General features: G+C 39.7%; 1 protein-coding gene across 1 annotated transcript; it reads right to left on the bottom strand.

Annotated features, from left to right (window-relative positions):
* Window positions 1–209: 209 nt before the first annotated feature.
* Window positions 210–21362, bottom strand: CCDC83 (coiled-coil domain containing 83). The gene is made up of 12 exons (XM_068395339.1): window positions 21278–21362; window positions 19334–19456; window positions 18013–18130; window positions 14919–15003; window positions 12783–12951; window positions 11922–12089; window positions 9043–9134; window positions 7803–7871; window positions 5210–5319; window positions 4072–4157; window positions 2232–2416; window positions 210–383 (listed from the first exon to the last, which is right to left on the bottom strand). The coding sequence occupies exons 3-12, from the start codon at window positions 18096–18098 to the stop codon at window positions 210–212; spliced, it is 1224 nt and encodes a 407-aa protein (XP_068251440.1). The 5' UTR covers window positions 18099–18130; window positions 19334–19456; window positions 21278–21362.
* Window positions 21363–21853: the final 491 nt, after the last annotated feature.

Here is a 21853-nt window from a genome sequence, read left to right as displayed (position 1 = left end):
ATGGTTTAGTGATGGGCTTGGCAGTGCTGGGTTAATGGTTGGACTTGATGATCTTAAAGGTCCTTTCCAACCAAAATGATTCTATGATTCGGCTACTCAAAACTAAGTTTCCACAAAGCCCAGTGCCACACACTCCTTGAAGAACAGAGCAAATATTTAATGAACTGAGAATGTTACATTTCTATGTTAACAGCACAGCTTGGCAATTTTTAACCAACCTTTTCTTTACATAATGCCTTGATCATCCGAGCTGTGATGCGCCCATCTGATTTACCACTAACACCATCTTCTTTGTGGCTCCTGCTTGGCATTTCTTCTGGTTGTTTATGAATAGGCATGGCTCTTCCAACCACACGCATTAGAGAACTCAGTTTTGAGTATTCCTTAAGAAAAGAGAATATTATTCTTCTTCAATTAAATCGAAAAGCAGTCATTCTTCAAAAAAAACCAGCAACTTTCCTTTTAAAAGCAACTGTAAAGCTGCTGCCCTGGGGTTGCGATGTTTGGTAATGTCAGTGTTAATGGCCTTGGTTTATAAGCCAGCTCATCTTAGGAGGCTGCAGCCCTGCTGCCCTCTTCTTTTCCCGTGTGTTTTCACCAATAACGCTTTCTCTGCAAGCCAAATTCTGCTCCCAAATTCAGTTCTGTGAGAAGAATTAAACTAATCCAACAGCTCACTACTGCCAAAAGAGAGGTCCAAGTCCAGCCATGTGCTTCCACCACGTCTGTGCTGGCTCTGGTCTTCTCCAAACCTCTGAGTCAATTCAGTTGACTAACCCAACAGAAAACTAATTCAGGAGGGAAAAAAAAGGCAAGTTTTTGTGCTGGGTTAGTGAGTGGATCAGCTACGGAAAAGGCCAATGTGCACTACAGGTTCCCTAAGGGCAGGAGCAGGACCATACAGGCAAGGCTGGGGAGAGGGAAGCAGGAACCCTACGGTGCAAGCTCTTGAATGACCTCTGTTTGATAAATGCTTTCATAGTAGTTGCCAATGCAACTCCACTGTTTGCAACTAGACCTTCGTTGTTACGAAGTACAAGAACGTCAGCAGCCCCTGTGTCCCTCAGTGGGGTGGGCTCTGCAGTGCTAACAGCGAGAAGAACAAGGCAAAGCTCGTGTTCCTCTCCCAAGGCAGCAACTGCAAGGAAAAGAACATCTGGACAGATTTTTTTTTTTTTTGTTAAGTGTTCAGCTTTTCTCTGTAATGGTTCTTCAGGACAGAGCCAGTCCTTAAGTTGGTCTCTGATCATGGCAACAGGATTATTTCTCTGAACACATGTTGCAAGGTATTAATCAAACTAATGCCAGATATCTAGAAAAATGAGTTGTTGTTGTGTTTTTTGGGGTTTTTCTTTTGTTTGTTCGGTTGGTTGGTTTGTTTTAAACTCATTATTGAGAAAGTTTGAATAGAATATTCAAGAGTAAAGAAACGTTATGGAGAAGTACCTTTACACAGCAAGCCCTACAGTCTGCACCATGTCTATATCATCTTTAATTTGCAGTAGAAATTGATGATGTGGAGTAATATATTTTCTGAGAGTAATTAGTTTATTTAGAAATGTAGTCAAGTTTTTGTAACTCAAGAGTGTAGTGTCAAATGCAGCCAGGACACACCTTTTTGCAACCTAGGATCAAGGATCTCCTGGAGCAGGTGCCACCACCTCTTTCGAGAACCACACAAACTCTGCCTATTTACATGTAACCTGGACCTTTTTATTTTCTCAACCCCTGTATTTTGCACCCAGGAACACACTCATCCACTGAATGATTAAATGACTTGTTGATCCTTGCTACTATGCAATGTAAGTTCTAAAATGACCAGCATTCAAGCAAACAAGGATCGGTGCAATACCAGAAAACTGTCACTTGGTGACATTCAGAATTCTTTCTAGGAGGAATTTGACACTCACACATGCTGACTCCTAGGACACCACTCAGTTGCCAAAACAATGTGTCTCATGCTAGCAGAAATGCTCTAAGGCATCCAAAACATCCACGTGAGGCTGACCTGTATGACAGAACCTATGCATCTGAAGAACAGGGAGTGTCCTCACCATCTCAAATAGCACCAGATGCCTGTGATCAAGCATCTGAGTTGCACACTAGGTAAAAGACGTTGGAGTTTTTTCTTCTCTAACACCACTGGGAATAGAATGCTCCTAGCAGTAGCTCATGCTTCACACTGAAATATGTTTGTGTCAGTGAAAAACTCGATTACTTTTAACTCATACCTGGAAATCTTTTTCATCTTCATACAAGCAGCTATCAAGAGCTGGAGTGAAAGATGTTTCCCGCAGCTCCTCATCACTGTCTTGAGGCTTCTCGTTCTCTGTTTTAGACTGAATCTTTGCAAAGGCCTTATTTCTCTGACAGGGGACTGTGGCACTTCTGAGGCTTTCGGCTCCATCTGCTTTCCCTTTTTAAAGAGATGAACGATGATGTGTATGTAATTGTTAAGCTTTATGAAGATCAGAATTAGTATTCAGTATGAGCATCGCCTGCAATCTTTAATGCAGCTTGGCTGGAGTGATGTAATGAACATCTTGTTAAGATTTTTAATTGGCAATCCAAGCCAAATGTCGATTTTGCTCACTGATTTTTCTATGTTAATTTCTGTTTATAATTTCTGATCAAGATCAGAGACTGAAATTGATTGGAAGTTAGAAGTAATGGGTCTGTGGGATGGGGCAGGGGAAAAAATAGCTTTTATCTGTTCAACTTAAATCCTATATAGCCATGAATGGTTAAAAAAATAGGAAAGGCAGAAAACCCAAGTAAAACCCTTTTTTATACCAATGTATGTATCTCTGTATGTACACATATACAAGTTCCTAGAACACAGCTAGTCCACTTATAACTCCCCTGAAGAGCTCACATTTGCAGTTGACTAATTCTCAGGATGACAGATCTGGACATGGACTGCCAAGTTATACATTTGCCTGGGACAGTGACCTGACCCCAGCTTATTGGAACAAAACCTAGTCCTCCCAGTAACTATTGCAAACGTCTAGCAAAGGTAATTGAACTGTTCAAAGTAAACATGTATCTAATTCAGAAGTCTTAGTCTGTTTGCTGATGCCTGATGGTTTCAGAAAGGCCCACCTATGGCTGGAACTGATCAGAACTTCAAAAGACGTGTTCACATATTTGTAACTGTATGGCTTCAATTTTTGGAACTTACCTCTTTGATTTAATTTTATCCTTTTTTTGATAGAATCGTAAAATCACAGAATGGTTTGAGTTGGAAGGAGCCTTAAAGATCATCTAGTTCCAACCCCCCTGCCACGGGCAGGGACACCTTCCACTAGACCAGGTTGCTCAAAGCCTCATCCAACTTGGTCTTGAACACTCCAGGGAGGGGGCAGCCACAACTTTTCCCCTCTTTCTCCTACTCACACAAAGGGAGCAAATAAAACGTGGTATTAAGGAAGCCATACAAACCACCCTGATGGATAAGCACACTCATACAGTCCTTCTTGCCTAATGGTATATCCTTTTCCTGGGCACACCTACCAGAATAGATGGAGATTCAGCCCAAAATTCAGTACTGCTTACAAAGATTTTCTGTTCAGGCTGATCTCCATGCAGCTTCATCTGCTCTTTCTAGGGATTTATTTATAGTTTAACTCCCGTGTATCCTTGTGAGGTGAATGACTGTAAAGTGCATGTAGACTTCAAGTGAAAGCCAGTGTAGAGTTCAAGAATGTCCTCTCAGGGACAAGATATGAAGTTATGATGATACGGATCAGTAAAGAACTCATTAAGATATGAATCATATCTTCATAAAAGATGGCTGATCCTATGAACCACATTCCAGGCTAGCTCTGTATGAGTAACTACATTCAACAGTCCTAACACCAATTACAATTTTAAAACTTTATTACAGGTAGATTGTGGTTTTGTCTTCTTAATGCAAACTATAGTCTGTCATTGCTGTGGTGGCTGCAATTAAGTGGGAAATTAAACGTTCACTGTGTCAAACAGGCAGTTTGATAAAAAACTTAAGAAATAAAAAGTATTTAAATGTTCAGTGACTTATCAGTTCTTATAAGCTGCTGGCATGTGCATTACCTGCATGCTCTCTATGCTCTGCTTCTTTCATTTCATCCTTAGGAAATTCTTCTTGCAAGCCAGCTGCCTGGGTAAGAAACAAACGCCTATGAAATCGAAAAAAAAAAAAAGTGAAACTCGTATTAGAGGTATGAATTTTCTCTCTAAATTTTCCTGTGCAATTTTTTGGGGTGAGGGGCAGGGCACCCTTTCTGAGAGCCATTTGCTGCTTAACCACAAAAGCAGAATAGCGCAATGGTTTAAAAATGCAACAGAGGCAGCCAGGTAGCTTAGTGGCTCATAAGCTGCTCTTTTTTTATTCTTAGTGCCTAAGTTCAACTAGGTCCATGAGACTAAAAGAAAACAAATGTTATAGTCTCCAGTCAGTCCAAGACTCAAACCACAGCTGGCAGCTCTCACTTAAAAGCAGTCTAAAGTTTGGAGAGAAAAATGGTCACTTCTTAAGACTTGAAACTTTTTTATGCAATATGGCTGAAATCACTGAGCTGGGACTGGAAAATGAAGATGGATCATTCCCATTGTTACATTGTGCTTTTGATACCATTAATGTTGACATTTTGCAGCTAAATTAATCTTTCTCTAGGGAACAAATTAAATAATTTCAATGTAAAAAACCTAATACTACAGACACCTTTACAGACAGACTTATCCCAAGGCCTCTTCCTTACTCAGTACCAGGTCATCTGTTTCACTTGAGATTGCAAAACCCCACATATTTGCATATTAATTGTCACATCCTTAAACATTTTGCCAACAGTAAAGGAAAAATCTATTACTCAGCACTTGGTCTGACAAGCTGGGTCTGAGACAATCACAACAGAAAGAAACTATTTCCAAGTCCCAATGGTAGCCCCACTAAAAGAAAGTGAGTATTGCTAGATCTTAATAGATTATTAAAGAACCCAGTTTCTTCCCTGAATTTTGATATTTAGGAGGTTACAATGTCACTGTCATCCTTCAGAGACACAGGTCCCACACATACTCAGTCAAATCCTGCCTCCCCTCAACTAGGAAACTACCTTGGCTTTGTTGTGAGAGAGCCCAAATAGCTCTAGAGGCAGGAGAAGGCATTATCTTTTTTAAAAAAAGATAAATCACTTTTGATTCTGTAAAGGCATCATTTTACCCAAGTACTCACAGATTCTGAAGTCTGCCATCGACCAGTTTTGTCACTAAACCAATATTTTCTTCTTCCAGGAGCTGAATAGAGGCTTTCAAATCACTTATTTCCTTTTGGTACATCTTAACCTTTTGACAATTAAAAAGAAAAAAAAGTATCATCTTAGATAGATAGACTATACTCATTTTGGAAAGTTTTCACACTATCTATCTCAGCAGCACATACCTAGAAAGAATGCAGCTGTATCAGCAAGACTGCGCATTTGATGGAGAAACATAGTGACACATTTTCAGGCAAAGGGGAGGCCTCTCTGGTTCTTTCCTACCTTATTTAGAACCCTTTACTAGCACAATTCTGTCAGTCACAACCACACATTTGGGCTGTGCAATTCTAATAGCAGAACTTTCTCGTGCAGCCAAACGGGTCAGGAAGACAGAAGCTCTGGATTTTTCTTTTTTGCTTTCACATCAGAGCTTTGAGAGGGAAAAACCTTCTTTGTAGAGTTAAATTCAGGCTCTTGCTCAGCAAGTGTTGCTTTTCTAATTCCTGCCTATACACGAAACCTTCTTACCCAGAATTAGTGAAGCTTTCAGTCCAAGTTAGCCACAACATTGGCTAAACCCCAGGTTCTACTCTTTTGGACTGGTAATTGCCCCACATTGCCATGAAGTTATATTGACCAAAGGATACCAGTTATTCAGTTCCCACAATTCTTCTCACTTTTCCTGAAGTACAAGCAAGTTTTTACTCCTTCACTGGGAAGTGGAAGGTACTATGGGACCGGTAACTTCCCAGAAATCTTAGCCATACGCATGTGTTTGAAAAGAGTACCTAGTGATCCAAATGCATCTGTTCTCACCAAAGCCAAATTAACCCCGCTATCATCATCAAAATTTGCAGTTAAAAACTAGTTCCCATTTCTCCCAGGGATTAAAAAAAGTGAAAATGACAGGACATTAATCAGTAACAGGATGTGGCTTGGCACGATGAGGTGATGCAGCTTTGCACCATCTTGGTGTGACACAATAACCATGGAAAAAATGTGACTGAAGTCTCCAAATCTGTTCAGATTTGGAGGTAACTTGTTTAGGGCTGTTTTGTAAGTAATTTTTCAGTTCAGTGGCCAAACTGAAAAAATGATAAATTTTGAACCAGGACAAAAATGAAATTTTTCGTTTATCTCCCCAAAAGACAATACTGGAAGAGTCTGTCAGCTATATACAAACATTAGCCTGAAAGAAAATATCTCCTCTGTATAAGAAAAGCAAAGAAAATGAATGGGTGAATTCAGAGGACTGGAGAAGTTAGTGATGATAGTTTTGTTTTCCACAATAATTCAAAGCACTAATTCATAACATAAGAAACTAGTAACAGGAAAATAATTCATAAAATAGGAATCTTCTAGTTGAGAGGAAAGAAACCCAAATCCCTCAACTCCAAGGTGAGGGCCTGTCAGGACATAAAAGTACTCCAAAGTGAATCTCCCTTGTTGATACTGCCTAATGTGTGTTAAAATTGTAAGTGTTCAGTGAGATAGGAAGGAAATTCCTGCTCATTCAGTGATAGGATATATAGATTCGAGCTCCTGTTTGTTTGTACAGATTAAAACATAAATTCCCTCTTGTTGATCCCTACCTCATTGCCTCAGAAGCTGTGGTTTGGACACCCTCCCTGGGAAGTTAAAGATGTAGGCTCAAAGCTCATTAAGGGGGAGAAGGAAAGCCATATCCCTGCCTACTGGCAAGTATCTTAAACTAGTAAGTAAATTGGAGAAATGTCTGCCAGATTTGTTGATGTGGCACTGAAAAATAGTAAGTTAAGTTCATTTATTCATTGCCCCAAAAGTTTTGCACAGTTCTAAACTGTGAGGTTGTAAAGGTGGGGAAAAGTATTTCCTCCCTCCAATCTCTTGCTTAGATTTGATTGCAACAGAGAACCTGTATTGATTGGAAAAAACACAATCAAACTTTCACCATGAAAAAATCATTTTCCTAAATTTGTCCCACAAAGAGGTTTTTGCTTCACAAGGAAAGTTATAACTATCTAATTTATAGCTCTAAATTGCCATTAAAGGACAGTATAAAAGCTATCAAGTCATCAATTACTACTATACACAATTTTGATTTTCCTCTCTTTAGTGTACTAATGTCCAGGGTTTCTTTATTATCTTCCATTTAAAGCTGTCTCAAGCCCTTTCTCCAAAAATGTTTCCAACATCCATATCCATTTTCTTTCAATAGGGCACCACTAGAACTTTAATGCAATTCAAAACTATGCTCTTCAGATAGTTACATGGTTGAGCCTTTACACTATATAGTATCCCAATCTCCATAAATATAAATACTTAATTGTATGAAATGTTGTAGTCCTTCATATAACTGCTTGGGCAGGAAAAGGGGTCCTTCATTTGTGAAAGCAGATGTTCACTTTTTTCCTTTATTTACCACATACCCAGTTTGCTACTCAGGATTACAGATTAATTACAGGAAAATTGCTTTCCTTTTCCTATGAAAATCTTCAGAGGCCCATCAGTGGAAACAGTTATGACTATAGGCCGTGGTATTTCAAATCTGAACTACCATGATAAACTGTACACAAGTGATCCTCTTACCTCTTCTTTTAGCCATTCGTTCTCTTCAATTTCTCTGACACTTCTTTTGTCTAAGTATCTTACAGCATTCTGAGAAAACACAATTTAAGATTATCTCATCTGAAAGCAGGACTTCGAAGTGCTGCATACTGTAAAGAAGAACCTTATGCTGTTTAGCAGGAAATAATTAAGAAACATCCACACCACAGACTGCAGCATCCTCTGAGGGATTACAAGGGGATTTAGTCCACAAGGCCAGCTGTTTCTTCTCCATCATCCTGGCTAGTGCAGTTTATATGTCAAGCAATTTACCAATATTTTATAATTTCCCACATTAAAATAGGACATTTCCTTTTTGCCTAGCAAGTTCTGCTATGTTCCCACTACTGCTCAAATCTTCCTGTTTTAAGGAAATTAAACATTTAGCTATTAAAAAACACAAGCAAAATCACAAATGAGGTGGTACTGATCTACAACAAGTGACTTAAAGGTGTAGAGGTCTATACTAATGAGCCAAGGCTACGACTTAATTATTGATGTCAGTAAGTGGAAAGGAACTACTGGGAGGGAAGATGCCCTGTAGATCACCGTAAACAGAGTCTTTTGGATTATGTTCTCACATGACTGAAAATTCCAGCACTTAAGGAATTTAAATACCTAATGGGCCCAACCAGTGGTTTGTACTGAAGTATGCTTTGAATTTTGTGAGTGTAAGAAGTCATCACCATAAATACTTTGTAAATCATGTTTGCCAATCAGAGCTAGCAGAGATGACCAAAAAAATCTATGTATCAATAAGCCTAAATTTTACTGTAAACTGCACTATTTTGGCATTTTAAAAATGTCACACTTTACAAGTACAAAACAACATTTTTTTTTTCAAATTGATGTACTTTTCCATGCAGGCAATCTCTTAGTGTGTTATCGTTTTTTGAAGTCTATGCAAACATCAAAATCAAGGTCACAGCAAAAGTGACATGTTCTTGAACTAGTCATATCAGCACATGGTGCCCCAGTTTCCCACACCTCGTTTGTAAAATGCCCTCACATCTACTCATTTTTAGTCTGATGTTATAAAAAAAAAGTACATGGGTGTATAACAACAACCAGTGCCATGTTTAGCAAGATTTACAGTTTATTTTACTTTCAATTTATTAGAAAAGTTCCAAGTCTTAATTTGACTTAAAATAATTCTTAATGCAGAGTACATGAACCCTAACTACAATGCAGTTAACGCTTTTAAAAAAGACAGCAGGAATACCTCAAGGGCCTGTTCCTTACTTAACATCACGTGCCTCTCAACCAGTCTGTCATTTTCTTCTTTCACTGCTTCCAAAGCATTTCTATAATGTTCTTCAAAACAAAAAAAGAAAATCAGAAATCATTATCTGACATCAATTTCTCCTGACAACAAATAGATAATTGGCATGTTGTTCCTAAACTGGAACCTACTAGCCAGCATCACATGCATAGATGCTCAACAGAAGAGGATTCAAACATCCTTCTCCATAGAAATTGTCCTCCTAAACCCAAAGGACAGTAGTGTTAACTACAAAACTAGAAATCTGAAGTGGCTTACACATTTCTGTTAGCAACTGCAACAGATGAGCAATTCACTGCTAACTGAGCAGTGAGGTGAGCAATTCTCTGCTAAAATATTGGTATTTTAACACTGAATTTTGTCTCTGTCAATAGCAGAGCTCCTGGAGTCATGCAAGAGATTTCCTTAGAAAACTTATCTTTTGAGTGTAGAAGCATATTGGATCATCTTATGCACATGGCATTTTTTTCAGACAGTTATACAGAGCCTAATAAATTTTCTGACTTATCTAAGCCTTCCAGGGGGTTCTAATTTGACAAGACAAAATGGAGAATGTGGCAGTTGCCTCAATGATTTGCTTTCATCGTTACTTGTGATCATTATTTGGAAAATGTGTCTTACATCGAACTGAATTTGTTGGCTTCAAGTTCTACTCACTTGCTACTTAATTATTTCATCCTTCCCTTCAGTTGTTTTTGTGCTATTCTAAACAGCCACTGCTGCTTGGTATTTTCTCCTTTTGAAGGAATGAATGAGATTGTAGTAGTTTTCTTTGAAGGAAGGCACTTCATACTTGTTCTAGAAGCCTGAAATTCAGCCTAGCTATGCACTTGTGTAGCAGCCTATTGATGATTTGGCTGTAAATGAATATCTGATCATGGACCCACTGTGAAGTCAGAGGCAGTCAAATATGAAAGGTGCATTAGTTGTGCGTTCGTTCTTAATTTAACACTGTGGAAACTGTCCTGCCCTAATCAATCCACCAGCTAGACTTGGCAGAATGAAATGGAAGCACGTACATACTATAATTAATTCATCTTTTCATTCTTTCAGACAGCTAAACAACCTGAGTTGTGCTGGGAGAATGAAGAAAAGGAGGAACTGTTCAGACATACTGTTTCTAAGGAGGCTATTTTCCCTAACTCTCTCACTGCAACACTGTTTTTCCTAGACCTCATGTAAGTGTATGGCTTTCTTTTGCTTCCTTTCCCCTCCAGCAATTATTTTATTTAAAATGTCAGCTCCAGACCACATGAATTGTGCTATAGTCAAGCCCCTCATTGGTACCTACCGAGACAGAAACCTCTTCACCTATGCTTATTCCCTAAGCCTGTTACACATTGAGGAGTGAACAAGCCCAATTTGCTGCCACATCACTCTGGAAGCTTGTTAGGTTTTTGTTTTGTTTTGTTTTTGGTTTTGTTTTTTGTAGGCTAGAAGACTGTACTGCTGAGCTACTTTATAAGTTCCATTTTAGGAAGCTGAGTAAAATAGTATGCTAACATCCAGTACTGGCAGCATCAGTTTGCAGTATGTTAATTAGGCAACTGCTATATGTACCTCTGCAACAGTCTTTCTATAAATACACTTCCATTTGACTTCAAATTTTTGGCTCTGTACCCTATGACATGCAGGAGGTCAGACTGAATGTTCCTACTGGCTCATTCTGGCATTCTATATAAAAGCCCATTCTCTTTTTCTTTTCATATTTCAGCAGCTGTATAGCAAAGTTTTAAATTGATTAAGAACATGGAAAATGCATAATGAAAAATATCAGCCTCTCCTGAATACAGAGGTGGGTATCTGACAAGCTCTCTGGCAACACAGAAATCATAGTGCAGATCTTAATCGTGATAAAATATGTTTAAAGAGACAAAAAGATAGCTAGCTGGCTCTTACCCACAGTAGTTGATGCCTGGTAATGCCTGGCACAGAATATACAGACACCCTTAGAGCAGTGTCACTGCCTGTTACTACCAGCTGCTTGGCTACGGTCATGCATACTGAGAGGGACATAAAGGAAGAAAACCAGGACATGCTTCTCCCGTTAGAAGCATGGGTTATGTAACAGCAAAATATTTAAATTATTTAAAAATAATGCAGTAGTAAAGAAATCTTTGTAAAACACTCAGCACCGGAATACATAAGCTCTCAAATTAATTCCACTGTTGTGTCAGTATTGAAACTGTTCCCAGTTTTTGTGTATGTCTGTACTGGCAAATTTGCAGAGCCTCATACACGAGACTATGCAACAAGGAGGCAAAGTTCAGACCACTGGCTAAACAGCTCCCTCTAGTTCTGCATTTAAACCAGTATGCTCAGTTCAAAAGATTCTGTTCCAAAAATGAGCTCATACTACTTTCCTGTCAAAGGGGTTTTCAACATATGAAATGCTTGTAGCATGATGAGAAGCAACAAGAGTGGAGTCAGCCTTTTCAAGTATGGCTGCTAAGAGAGACCGGTGTGTAGGGGACCTAAATACCTGTACACTTATTTTTAGAAAACCACTGTCCTTCACAATAACATTTTTAAAATATGGGTTGCCTATATTTTACAAGAAAATCATCAGAAGATGAGGTTATTGGTTTCTTTGTTCATAATTTCTGCAACTTCATAGAATGCTTTAAAAAGGGACTTTCATGGAAATAGAGAGAGTTCCATTTTATAGGATTATGCAGTCTAGTTTAGGTGCACTGTCTTGGAAAAGTTGATATAAGTTACTATAACTTGACATCAAACTAAATTTATCATTTAATTAATTCCCAGAAGTAATACAGAAAGAGCCTGTAAGACTTGCGTTACACTAGCTGTAAACTGACCTGCAGCCTTGTGAAGGTCATCTTTGACTTCCTTGATGTCTTTTTCCAGATTCATAATCTTGTTGGCCTGTTCTTTACTTCCTACATTTTTGTATTCCAACCAATAATCCCTCTCACTCTGCTTTACTGAAAGTCTTTGGCGAGTTTCTTCAATCTGGGAGTGCAGATCTATTAAAGTAACAATGTCAGAAGACAAGTTCATTACTGATTTCTTGAACTGATAGTTCATCAAATTCTTTAATAAAGGCACTTTCACTGGGATTAGAGAAAGAAGAGTGATTCTTTTACACTACCATACAATACAACATGATGGCCTTACATAGTGTCAAGGGCCACCATCATTGCTGAAAACAGCTTGATCTTATTCTGCCAAGGAGAGACAACAGTTCTCGCTGAAATGTTGTAACCAAAGACACATGTGACTTCACTCCTACTCAGAATCACAGGGATGGCAGCCAGAACTTTCAACAATCAAAACTGCTCATTTTTGCTGCCATCAATAATTTTTTTGATCTTCCAGTGGAGCCAGCGCGTAGGGCTTTCATGAATTTCAACTTAATGGAAAATATGAAGCTTCTGTATTTGCACAGCAATATAGATCGCTTGGAAGGAACAAAACAGAGTCTAATATACAGAGTCTGTTTCTATAAAAGATGCAGTTGTTTTGAATTTTAACTCAACTTAATTAACAGATTCACTTATAAGCCCTCCACAATCTCATGTTTAGAGAGCTTAACTTTGGGCAGGAAAACCTTTATGCTTTTTATGCAACAAGGAAGTTGAATATTTAAAATGCAAAAAAAAAGTACTCAATCCTAACTGTGTAAACTGCAAACCACACTTCCACAGCTCACAGCAAACCTTCCAGAAGTTGTTCTTTGTCCTTAACGTACTGCCATATTGCTTTCAGCGACTCTTCCACATTATCCCTAGTTACAACCTCCTTTTCTAGTTGTTCTTTCTCCTTTTCTTCTATTTGTCTTAGTATGTGCCTGATGTGCGCCTGCTGTTCTTCCTTCAGAAGGTCATTCTGTGAAAGAACAACAGAAGAAAAGGCATGTATTAAAACATCTTCAGATTAGTTTTCAAAGTTACAAACTTAAGCAATGAAGAAAAGTAAAATGTGACCTAGTGCCAGGATGCACTGCAAAAACACTCAGCTAAACACCTTTTCTTCATCTTTGAAAAGGATGGAGCAGGAGGGAGAGTATGCAAGTCTCAGAAGTTTCTCAGTAACTTCAAGACCATTACAGGGAAATGAGAGTCAAATGACTCTGGTACTCTACTTGATGCAGCACATTGCCTGGAAAGAAAGTTCCTTGTGGGTCAATTTAATAAAAATATTTATTTGTAGGAGTTATTTACTTCACTTCAACATTCTTCATGACAATTTACCTCCTTCATGTAGAAATGTCAGACAATCAGGTCACTTGCATGTAACCACAGTAGAGAGTCATGTCAGAGCTGGAATTAGTTATACCTACTGATTCCTCAACTGTGACCCTCTCAAGTGACACTCAAATTATTTGAAATTACTGCTTGTGTATGTTTGCTCCCAAAGGATACCATAAAGGAGCAAATAACCATACCAGCCAAACTGTAACAGTAACTATGCAGTAGAGAAACTCTCAAACATTCCTCACTTCTAGGATTAACTCGACACCACTCAGAAACATTAAGCAGGAAATAAAGAATGGAGCTCAAAGAACTGTCAAAACACGGGTAAATTAAACAAATAGCACTTCAAGCATGCCCTGAAGTACCTTGCACAGTCTAAAATATGAAGGAGTCCGTGAGAGACCATGAACTAGCAGGAAATTGGGGGAATAACCATAAGAGACTTCAGATTTTTGCAGAGAGAAAAGCCAAATGCTACTTCCACTGATAGTTAAGGCCACAAATGAAACACCATCCAGGCTTCAAGACTGAAAGGAACACCAAAGAAAGCTAAACAGATGGATACTTATAAAAGCAGGGCAACTATCAGGCACAGGAAGGACAGAGAGACATTGTTTCCACGTGTCACTGCTATAGGAAGTGCAAGCTGCAACACTGTTAAATCACATGATCCAGTTTAAAGATTTTTGAGTGATTTGAATTCATTTCATTAGGTGACTGTATATATATCCACTTTCAAAGTTCACTGCTTACAGTCACCAGATGCCATATTACAGTTCTTTATATACAGTTCTTCATATATGGTTCTTTAAAGGGTCACTCAGGTGTGATCAGTAGTTACATAACCTTGTTTCTAAAAATGACTCAACGCAACTCTTAATCCACAAGAAACTGACTCTTCATCAAGCAGCGCTAAAAATTGCACCTAGACAATTGTGTGATGCTCTTTCTTCTTTGTTCATTGTAACTGAGTTTGCAAGAATAACTAAACTCTCATAGATACCTGTGCAATTCCATTACCTCAGAAGTGAGCCAAAGAAGGTCAGCAAATCTCAATACTTGGTTAGATCTGCTAATGCTACTGACAAAAATGAAGTTAATACTGTTTATTCTTCGTGCACTGAAACTGTATGCTTGAATTCCTTGAGGAATATTTGCTGGATTGTTTAAAAAGGCACATCTGAATGTAACTGCAGTAAAGTTACCCACTGAAATGTGGCTTGCTGTCCTGTGTTTACTGCAGAGTAAGATTAAATACCTAGGCAGTTACTCAGGATCTCACGTGCATTGCAGAATGTCTTCGCTGAACTCACTTCTACTTACTGCTGCGTCCAATTCTGCAGTGTTCTACTCCTGCAGCTCCTTTTTGGCATGGTTATATTTAGGACATTTATGCTTTATGTCACATTTAATTCAGATGACACTTCAACTTTTAAGCACGTAAAGTGACTCATTAGCTCTAGTTTCATTGACTGTAAGAAACTCACTGCAATGACTAGTTACAGTAAATGTACTATTATGATTAAAAGAATACATTGAATCTGTGAGTTAAAATGCCACATAGAAAATATGTTGGGAGAAGGATGCACGGTCACTTACTCTTTCATGATATTCTTTGTTCTTTTTTTCCACTTGTTTCAAGTCTAACAAAACTCGATCAATTGCTGCTTCTTTTCTCTCAATTCTGTGGAGAAAGAGTAAAGAAAGAGAAGTTCTTACAAAAACAGAAGGGAGAGGAATGTTATTTAAGCTAGATTATATATAAATACTACTTAAATGTTTCTTTTTGTATCATATTGCTTGATTAATTTGGGTAGATACCACTGTCCTCTTACTACACATAAAAAATAAATATTTCCCATATACATCTGAACCTTCATGTTAGTTTGGATCTCATGTTCCTACTGAGAAAGAGACTCTCCGATTATACTGTTCCTTTGTAGCCACTAGAAGCTGGTTTATTCCTTTCTGGCTGTGGGTTAGCTGACCTATTGCACAGGTTTCAATTAGGACAAGATTATTTGTGCTCCAGAAATATTTATTACTCATCACTCACTATAGAGGAAGCCTAGGCAACTCACTCAGACATAGCTCAGATGAATCCCAAACTGGACAATTAAATGGAATTCAATTCTTCTGAAAATGTGGTTTGTTGAGCTTCATAAACTGCGTTTGTACACCAAGAACTTGTTAGGCTTTAAGGAGCACTAAGGGAACAGGGGCTGCAGCCCGAGGAGTATCCTCTAAGTATGTTTATACATTTTTGTCAAAGAACTATCTCACTGCTTTCACAATTTTCATAGACTACTTGTCATCCTCTTTGCCACAGCTGTAAAATGAGCATTTTTTTCTGGTGTTCTCTCTTCTAGAATAAGAAACGCTGGATTGCAAATAGTGTCTATTTGCAAAGTTCTCTGTAATCTTTCTCGCTCTTCCTGGAATTCATTCACCATATGGGCACAATAGAGGCAAGTATTACAATTATCACAATATCTTTTACTGTTTCAACAGTTATTGTTCCTTGGGTTGTTGTTTTGGATTAATTTTGCCCCTCCCTATTGTATTCAGTTGTTTTAAAAGAAGATCATTTTTTCCTGGCTAAGTTTAGATCATTCAGTCATGCAAATTGCAGGTCACTGGATTTGCATCCTCTGCTGTCAGCGTGCTCCAAGGTATTCTTCAGGTTTTCCATTAAGCACAAGAATACTAGTTAGGGAGGCTAGAACAGAGATACAGGGGTATGGTGGGGATGGCTACAGCAAAAATATCTCACTCATTAGACAGAGGTGACAGCTTGGCCACATACTGTGACCTCCTAAATTACTTGCCATTTTAAACCATTTATGTATTTTGAATACTGATGCTGATCTTAATTTCTGCTACTTTTAAGATTTTCCATGAAGTGGCAGTCTATGTCCATCACTTTGTTAATGTCAAAAATTTATGTGTGTAGAATTTGTTATTTTGTCTGCTACGTATTGGAACTTTCCTCTTTAGATTATTTTTCTATGATATTTGTCAGATTCCAGAAGCTACAAAACAGCTAAATTGATGACTCCTTTGATACTATTTTTCTCACCATTGTATACCAGATTTCATCTAGACGATTTCATAATCATCTAAACAACACTCCTCTCAGGTATCACGACAGTTTTGTCAGTCATCTATGGGATGTTACTAGGGCAAGTAATTCATGGGATTGTTCATAGAATCATAGAATAGTTGGGGTTAGAAGGGATCTTTGAAGGTCTTCTAGTCCAACCCCCTTGCAATGAGCAGGGAATCTTCAACTAGATCAGCATGTCAGCAGATCATTTTTCTTAACCAATCCAGAAACAGAAAACTGTACTGAAAATGCAAAAAAAAATTGCTATGAACAGCAACCATTCTTCAATGTGCAGAAGAAAAAGCAGGAATGGAAGTTAAATAAATACTATATGCTTGATAAATCCTAAAGTGGAACAGGAAAGATATAAACTTGTATGATTATGCTTCTTTGTTCAATAAAGTGGTGAGAGCAAGAGAGGTGAAGAGCAAGAGGGAAAGAGAGGATCGAGAGGGAGAAAGATAAAGACAAAGAAAAATACTTTTCTTCCCCTTTTCCCCTACTGTTGCTGTAGAAATTAAATATCCTGTGTCAGTACAGCACACGTTTCAGTGGAAGACTCTTCAGACAAATGAGTCATTCACTTGGATATTTGAATATGCATAACAATAATTTTATCAGAAAGTGTTGGGTTTTTTTTCCTCAGCCTAGTAATACAGTTTGCTTATTTCTTCGCAAAAGAGATGGGTTGGTTTGTTGACTCTGGATTGTGTTTATTTGTGACATGATTCAGCTAAATCTGGTCTGTTTCACAACAGAAACTTGTAACCTGTTCTTTGTAAAATGAAATAGAAAATCCCACATAAACCCTGTAGACTTCTGTAGATGTCACTAGAACTATATGTGGTTGCTCTCTTGTTTGCTTACCCTGCTTTTCATTTCTATACCAAGGCACTACTCCTTGCTCCCTAAATGGTGATAGTTGTTGAATATTGGATGCTGATGAGGTTTTTCCCTTTCAATTTCCACCTCCTTGATAAAAATCACAGAACTTAATTTCTCTCCTTTCAATCATCTACTCAAGAGATTGGAGATCAAAAAAATTGAACTGTTTTGTAACTACTACTGATATTCCCCTCTTAGCTCTTAGTCTTCTTGATTTCAAGAGACCTTTAAGTTATCCCTCCATTATTTTCAAAATAAAACGTTTTCCTCTGTGCTCCGCTCTCAGCTGTGCCAAGGGAGCAAACTGTAGGTCTTGAGGTTCTGGCTCAAGATTCTGATGAACACCAAGGAATCCTAAAAAATACAGTCAAATGTGATCTTGCAACTTCAGAGTATGCTGATCAAAAACTTGCTACTAATAGACAAAAAAATTGGTTTGTTTTTAATAAAATTATTTTCCCAAGTTATAACCTAATGGCATAAAATTATTTCTGACCCACTTAAATGCTTTCTTATAGGTATAGTTTAAAAAGTGTGTATTTCCAAAATAGCCTTGAAAACCCAAAACAACAACACCAAAGAACAGTACACAACTGCCCCAGTCGATCATCTCAGGCTCTGAATTGGCTAAATTGTCTTTGTTATCCGCTTTATCCATTCATACATTCTATATGAGTGAAAAGTTACATATGTTAAACCTACTGAAATTCTAGTAAGGCTTCTGGGAAAGCTGATTCAGGTTCTGTAAGTTGCTCTTCTGGTTTCTCCTCTTTCTTCTTCCCTTCCATGCTTTTTGTTGTGCTTGTGCTAGAAGTTTGATCTAAAGGGAGCAAAGGGCAAGCAGAAAAGAAGAAAAAATAAAAGAGGAATGATTTACAAAATGTCATATGTTCACCAGCCTTTGTCACTTGTGACAAGTTCTTAACAGTTCTGAAATAAAAAAAAAAACAACAAGGTGGTTTTTTTTGGCAACAATAATCCTGCCCAGGGTAGCACTCAGGCACATGCTTTTGGGACATCCTGAAGAGGTGCCCTGAGTAAAGATATGTTCGTGAATAGGGGCCTCTATCACTAGTTACTCACTGCATCCCTTGCCCTAGGCTGCGTTTTACATTCTTGCAAATCAAACAAGCAGTTGTTTCTTTTCCAGTTCTTTGTCTCTGCTTCTATCTCAGGCTTGTTTTATCAAGTCCACTTGTTAATATGCATCTCTTTCCCTCTCCTTCTGTTCTCCTAGCACTATGAATATTTCCCTTTCACTGCAAGTCTGATATCAGTTTTCATTGTCAGAGCTGGAACAAAACCACTCTCTGAAGGGATATGCATGTCAGCAGTATTCCCGGGGTGTGTTGTCACAACTATCAACCTCAGAATTCAACTGACAATGAATAGTTCTGTAATGGAACTGGTAACATATATTACATAAAATAAAAGAGTCACAAGAAAAGGGCATTTATGAAGATTCCTCACTTTTAGCAGTCACATAATCAAATGCCAAAAACAGATTAGTTCATAAACATAGAAGGTGTTATTACTGAATGACTAGAAATATTGTATATAAACAGTTTTCATATTAAATTGCTTTTCTGAATTCTAACAATTATCACTCTAATAGCTATAATCAGTACTAACTTGTTCTGTGACTAAATGCATCAGGCTGGATACTTTTCCTCTTAAAATGAGCAGAAGGAAACAGAAAAAAACAGTGGAAAGCCACATAGCAAGCCTGCCAAATCGATGTAAAATCAAGGGAATGAAATTAAACCAACTATCGACAGATGCACTCTGATCCATACGCTGGCACACGCCTTCTCACTGCATTCACCATTCCCTGAAGCAAGGCAACGTCAGCGTTCTGTACACAAAATAACTTTCTACCCTAAATGAGAAGTTGATGCCTGCTGATGAAACAAGTGAGGGTGCTCAGGGCAGGCAGTGTGCTGTATGTTAAAGAAAGGCATGGAAAAGGAGTGCTTAGTGTGTGGCAGCTCTAGGAGGTAAAGGAAAGAAAGGGTAAACTTACCTTCGAGCCTCTGTCCCCACGCAGCTCCTTAGCCCTTAGAATATCTTTTTCATAATGTTTTATCCAGAAGAATTTTAATCCCACTCTGTTGGAAACCTGCTTGTGCAGATTTTGTCTGTTCTGCTGCTGGAGAAAAATCCACAATCATAGGGACAATTGTCTCGAGGTGTTAATTAAAGTCTTCACACCAACTGATTATTTATGTCGCAGATACAGCTAATCTCATTCACAGAAACCTGGAAAATTCTGACTCCCACCAGCGATACCTTAAACTTCTGAAATGTCCCAAATCAAAGTTTTAATCATTGCTACACATTAGTAAAATATTTCTACTGTGGAACTTCAGTACAATCACACCTGTGTCACAGTATCAACATGTGACTGCAGTAAACCTGACTGACATTTACCATCCAAGAAAAAAATCCTTTTGTACCTGAGCATCCACTTGAGTCTGAAACCATATTAAGTCCTTAATATTCACAGGCAACTTTTTCAGATACCAATTCAACACAATATTTTTCATGAAACTTTTAAAATCCTAGACACATGACTATTGTAAGATTGAGATTTTAAAAAAAGACCAAGTGAATTAAGAAAAAAAGTCACTGAGACAGGTAGTTAGGTACTTAGCTCCCCTAGACTCCTCTGGAATTTCCAGCCCAAATGCACAAGTGCAGGGTACATATTTTAAGTATATTAAAAAAAAATCCGTCATCCTTCTTCAGTGCAAGAGTTAACTGGGGTGGTATTGATTCCACTTTCACTTGAGCATGTATTTTACTGATTTTCCTCAGAAATGGAAGATCACTGCAGCAATCTCTAACTTTTCTTTTTTAAATGACTCTGTCCCTGACACTAAATGGATAATCAAATCCCCTGCTTAAAATGGAAACGTTTTGAGCAGCAGTACTTCAAAAAGGTTTTGCATTTTCGTGAAACTCCAGCCCCAGATGAGCTCCAGTGATATATTTAAGAAATTCTTCCCAAGCAGGGAGCAACAAGAAAGCCTCCAAGCTGTACAATGAGGTAAAAAAACATACCATAACAACAGATTTGCTGGTTTTTGCAAACCATAGGAAATACAGACACAAGAGAGAAGGGAACATATTTAGGGGGACTGAGAATTGACTGCAGATTTTAAACCAGCAGGAAAACATTCGCAGAGGGCAAGATTTATTTCTTCTCCCAAACTAATAAATCATGAGGGATAACTCTTGGCAGATCTCCACTATCGCTACCAGCACTTCTCAATCAATAACTACACTGCGATTACACCCTTAGAAGAAGCAGGCAGATCCCAGACACTGAGACCCAACTACTGCGACTTTCCGGACATCCATCGCAGGGACCACCTGTATGGTAGCCCACCACTCCCGTGAGCTCAACCACTATCACCAGTGCCATCCACACCAGCACTTGCACGCGCACTACTACCCCTGTACCTCACGCAGCTGCATCAGCAGTAGCCTCTGCTCCCTCAGTCCCCATCAATAATTACCTCAGCACTCTGCAGCCACGCTGTAACCCCTTCCCCATCTCCAAAGCAGGCCAACAGTTCCCTCTGCCCTCAGCTCCTTCCTGCCTAGCCCTGCCTGCATGTCCCTTGCTGCCCCCTTCACCACCAGGCACCTCAGTGGATGAAGCTGGGCCACCCCACACAGTGGCCAGAGCCCCCCTGCCGCAGCCACCAGACCCCACTGGTACTGTCACTCCGTGCCTAAGCCCCTCCACGCTGTCCCCCACCACCTCTGAGCACCCATCACCAAAGAGTGCCCCATACGGCCACGCTTTGAAGCGTTTCCCCTCACCCTGCCGCCACCCACGCTCAAGTCCCCCCTCACGGCCCTGGGAAGCTCCGTCCCCCACCGCCCCGCGCCCTCAAGGCCTAAACGCTCACCACCGCGTCCCCCCGGCGCCCAGTCACCACCCGCACCCCCGCCGCACCCACACACTGTTCCTGCTCCGCGGCAGCCTCCCCGGCCCTCCCGCGGAGTCCCGCCGCTCCCGGCCCCCGGCCCGGCGGCACTCAGGGCCCGCCGCGCGTCCCGCCCGCCGCGGCGCCAAAGGCCGCCGGTCGCCGGGGCAACGGGGAGCCCCCGCCCCTCCCCGCCCCTCGGCGCGTTCCGAGGGGCAGCGGCGCCCTCTGGCGGCGGCCCGGGGGAGCTGCCGCCGGGGAAAAAGCCCGCGCAAAGCCCGCGCCGCCCTTCAGTGCAGGGAGCGCCCCGCGCCGCGGTGTGAGGGAGCCATCGCTGAGGGGGGCGAGGAGAAACGCTCCTGGGCCTCTCCTGTAGAAACACGGCCAGGTGCAGCGGCAGTTTATTTGCTTTGTGACTCCTGTCCTGGCACCCCGCCTTAGGAAACGAGAAAAGCGAACGCTAACAACAGCGCGGGGGTGATTTACGTCCTGAGAGGGATTTCCGTGTGGTAAAGGTCATGGGCTGGCCTGAGTTTCACCCAAATGGAAACCTATAGTGGCAGGCTGAAGAGAGTGAAGTAAAATTGCAGCTACCTTCAAGAAAA

This window comes from Nyctibius grandis, chromosome 2, assembly GCF_013368605.1.
Source record: "Nyctibius grandis isolate bNycGra1 chromosome 2, bNycGra1.pri, whole genome shotgun sequence".
In the NCBI taxonomy this organism is placed as follows: Eukaryota; Metazoa; Chordata; class Aves; order Nyctibiiformes; family Nyctibiidae; genus Nyctibius; species Nyctibius grandis.
Note: the sequence above shows the minus strand (reverse complement) of the source record. Positions and strands in the feature narration are given on the sequence as shown.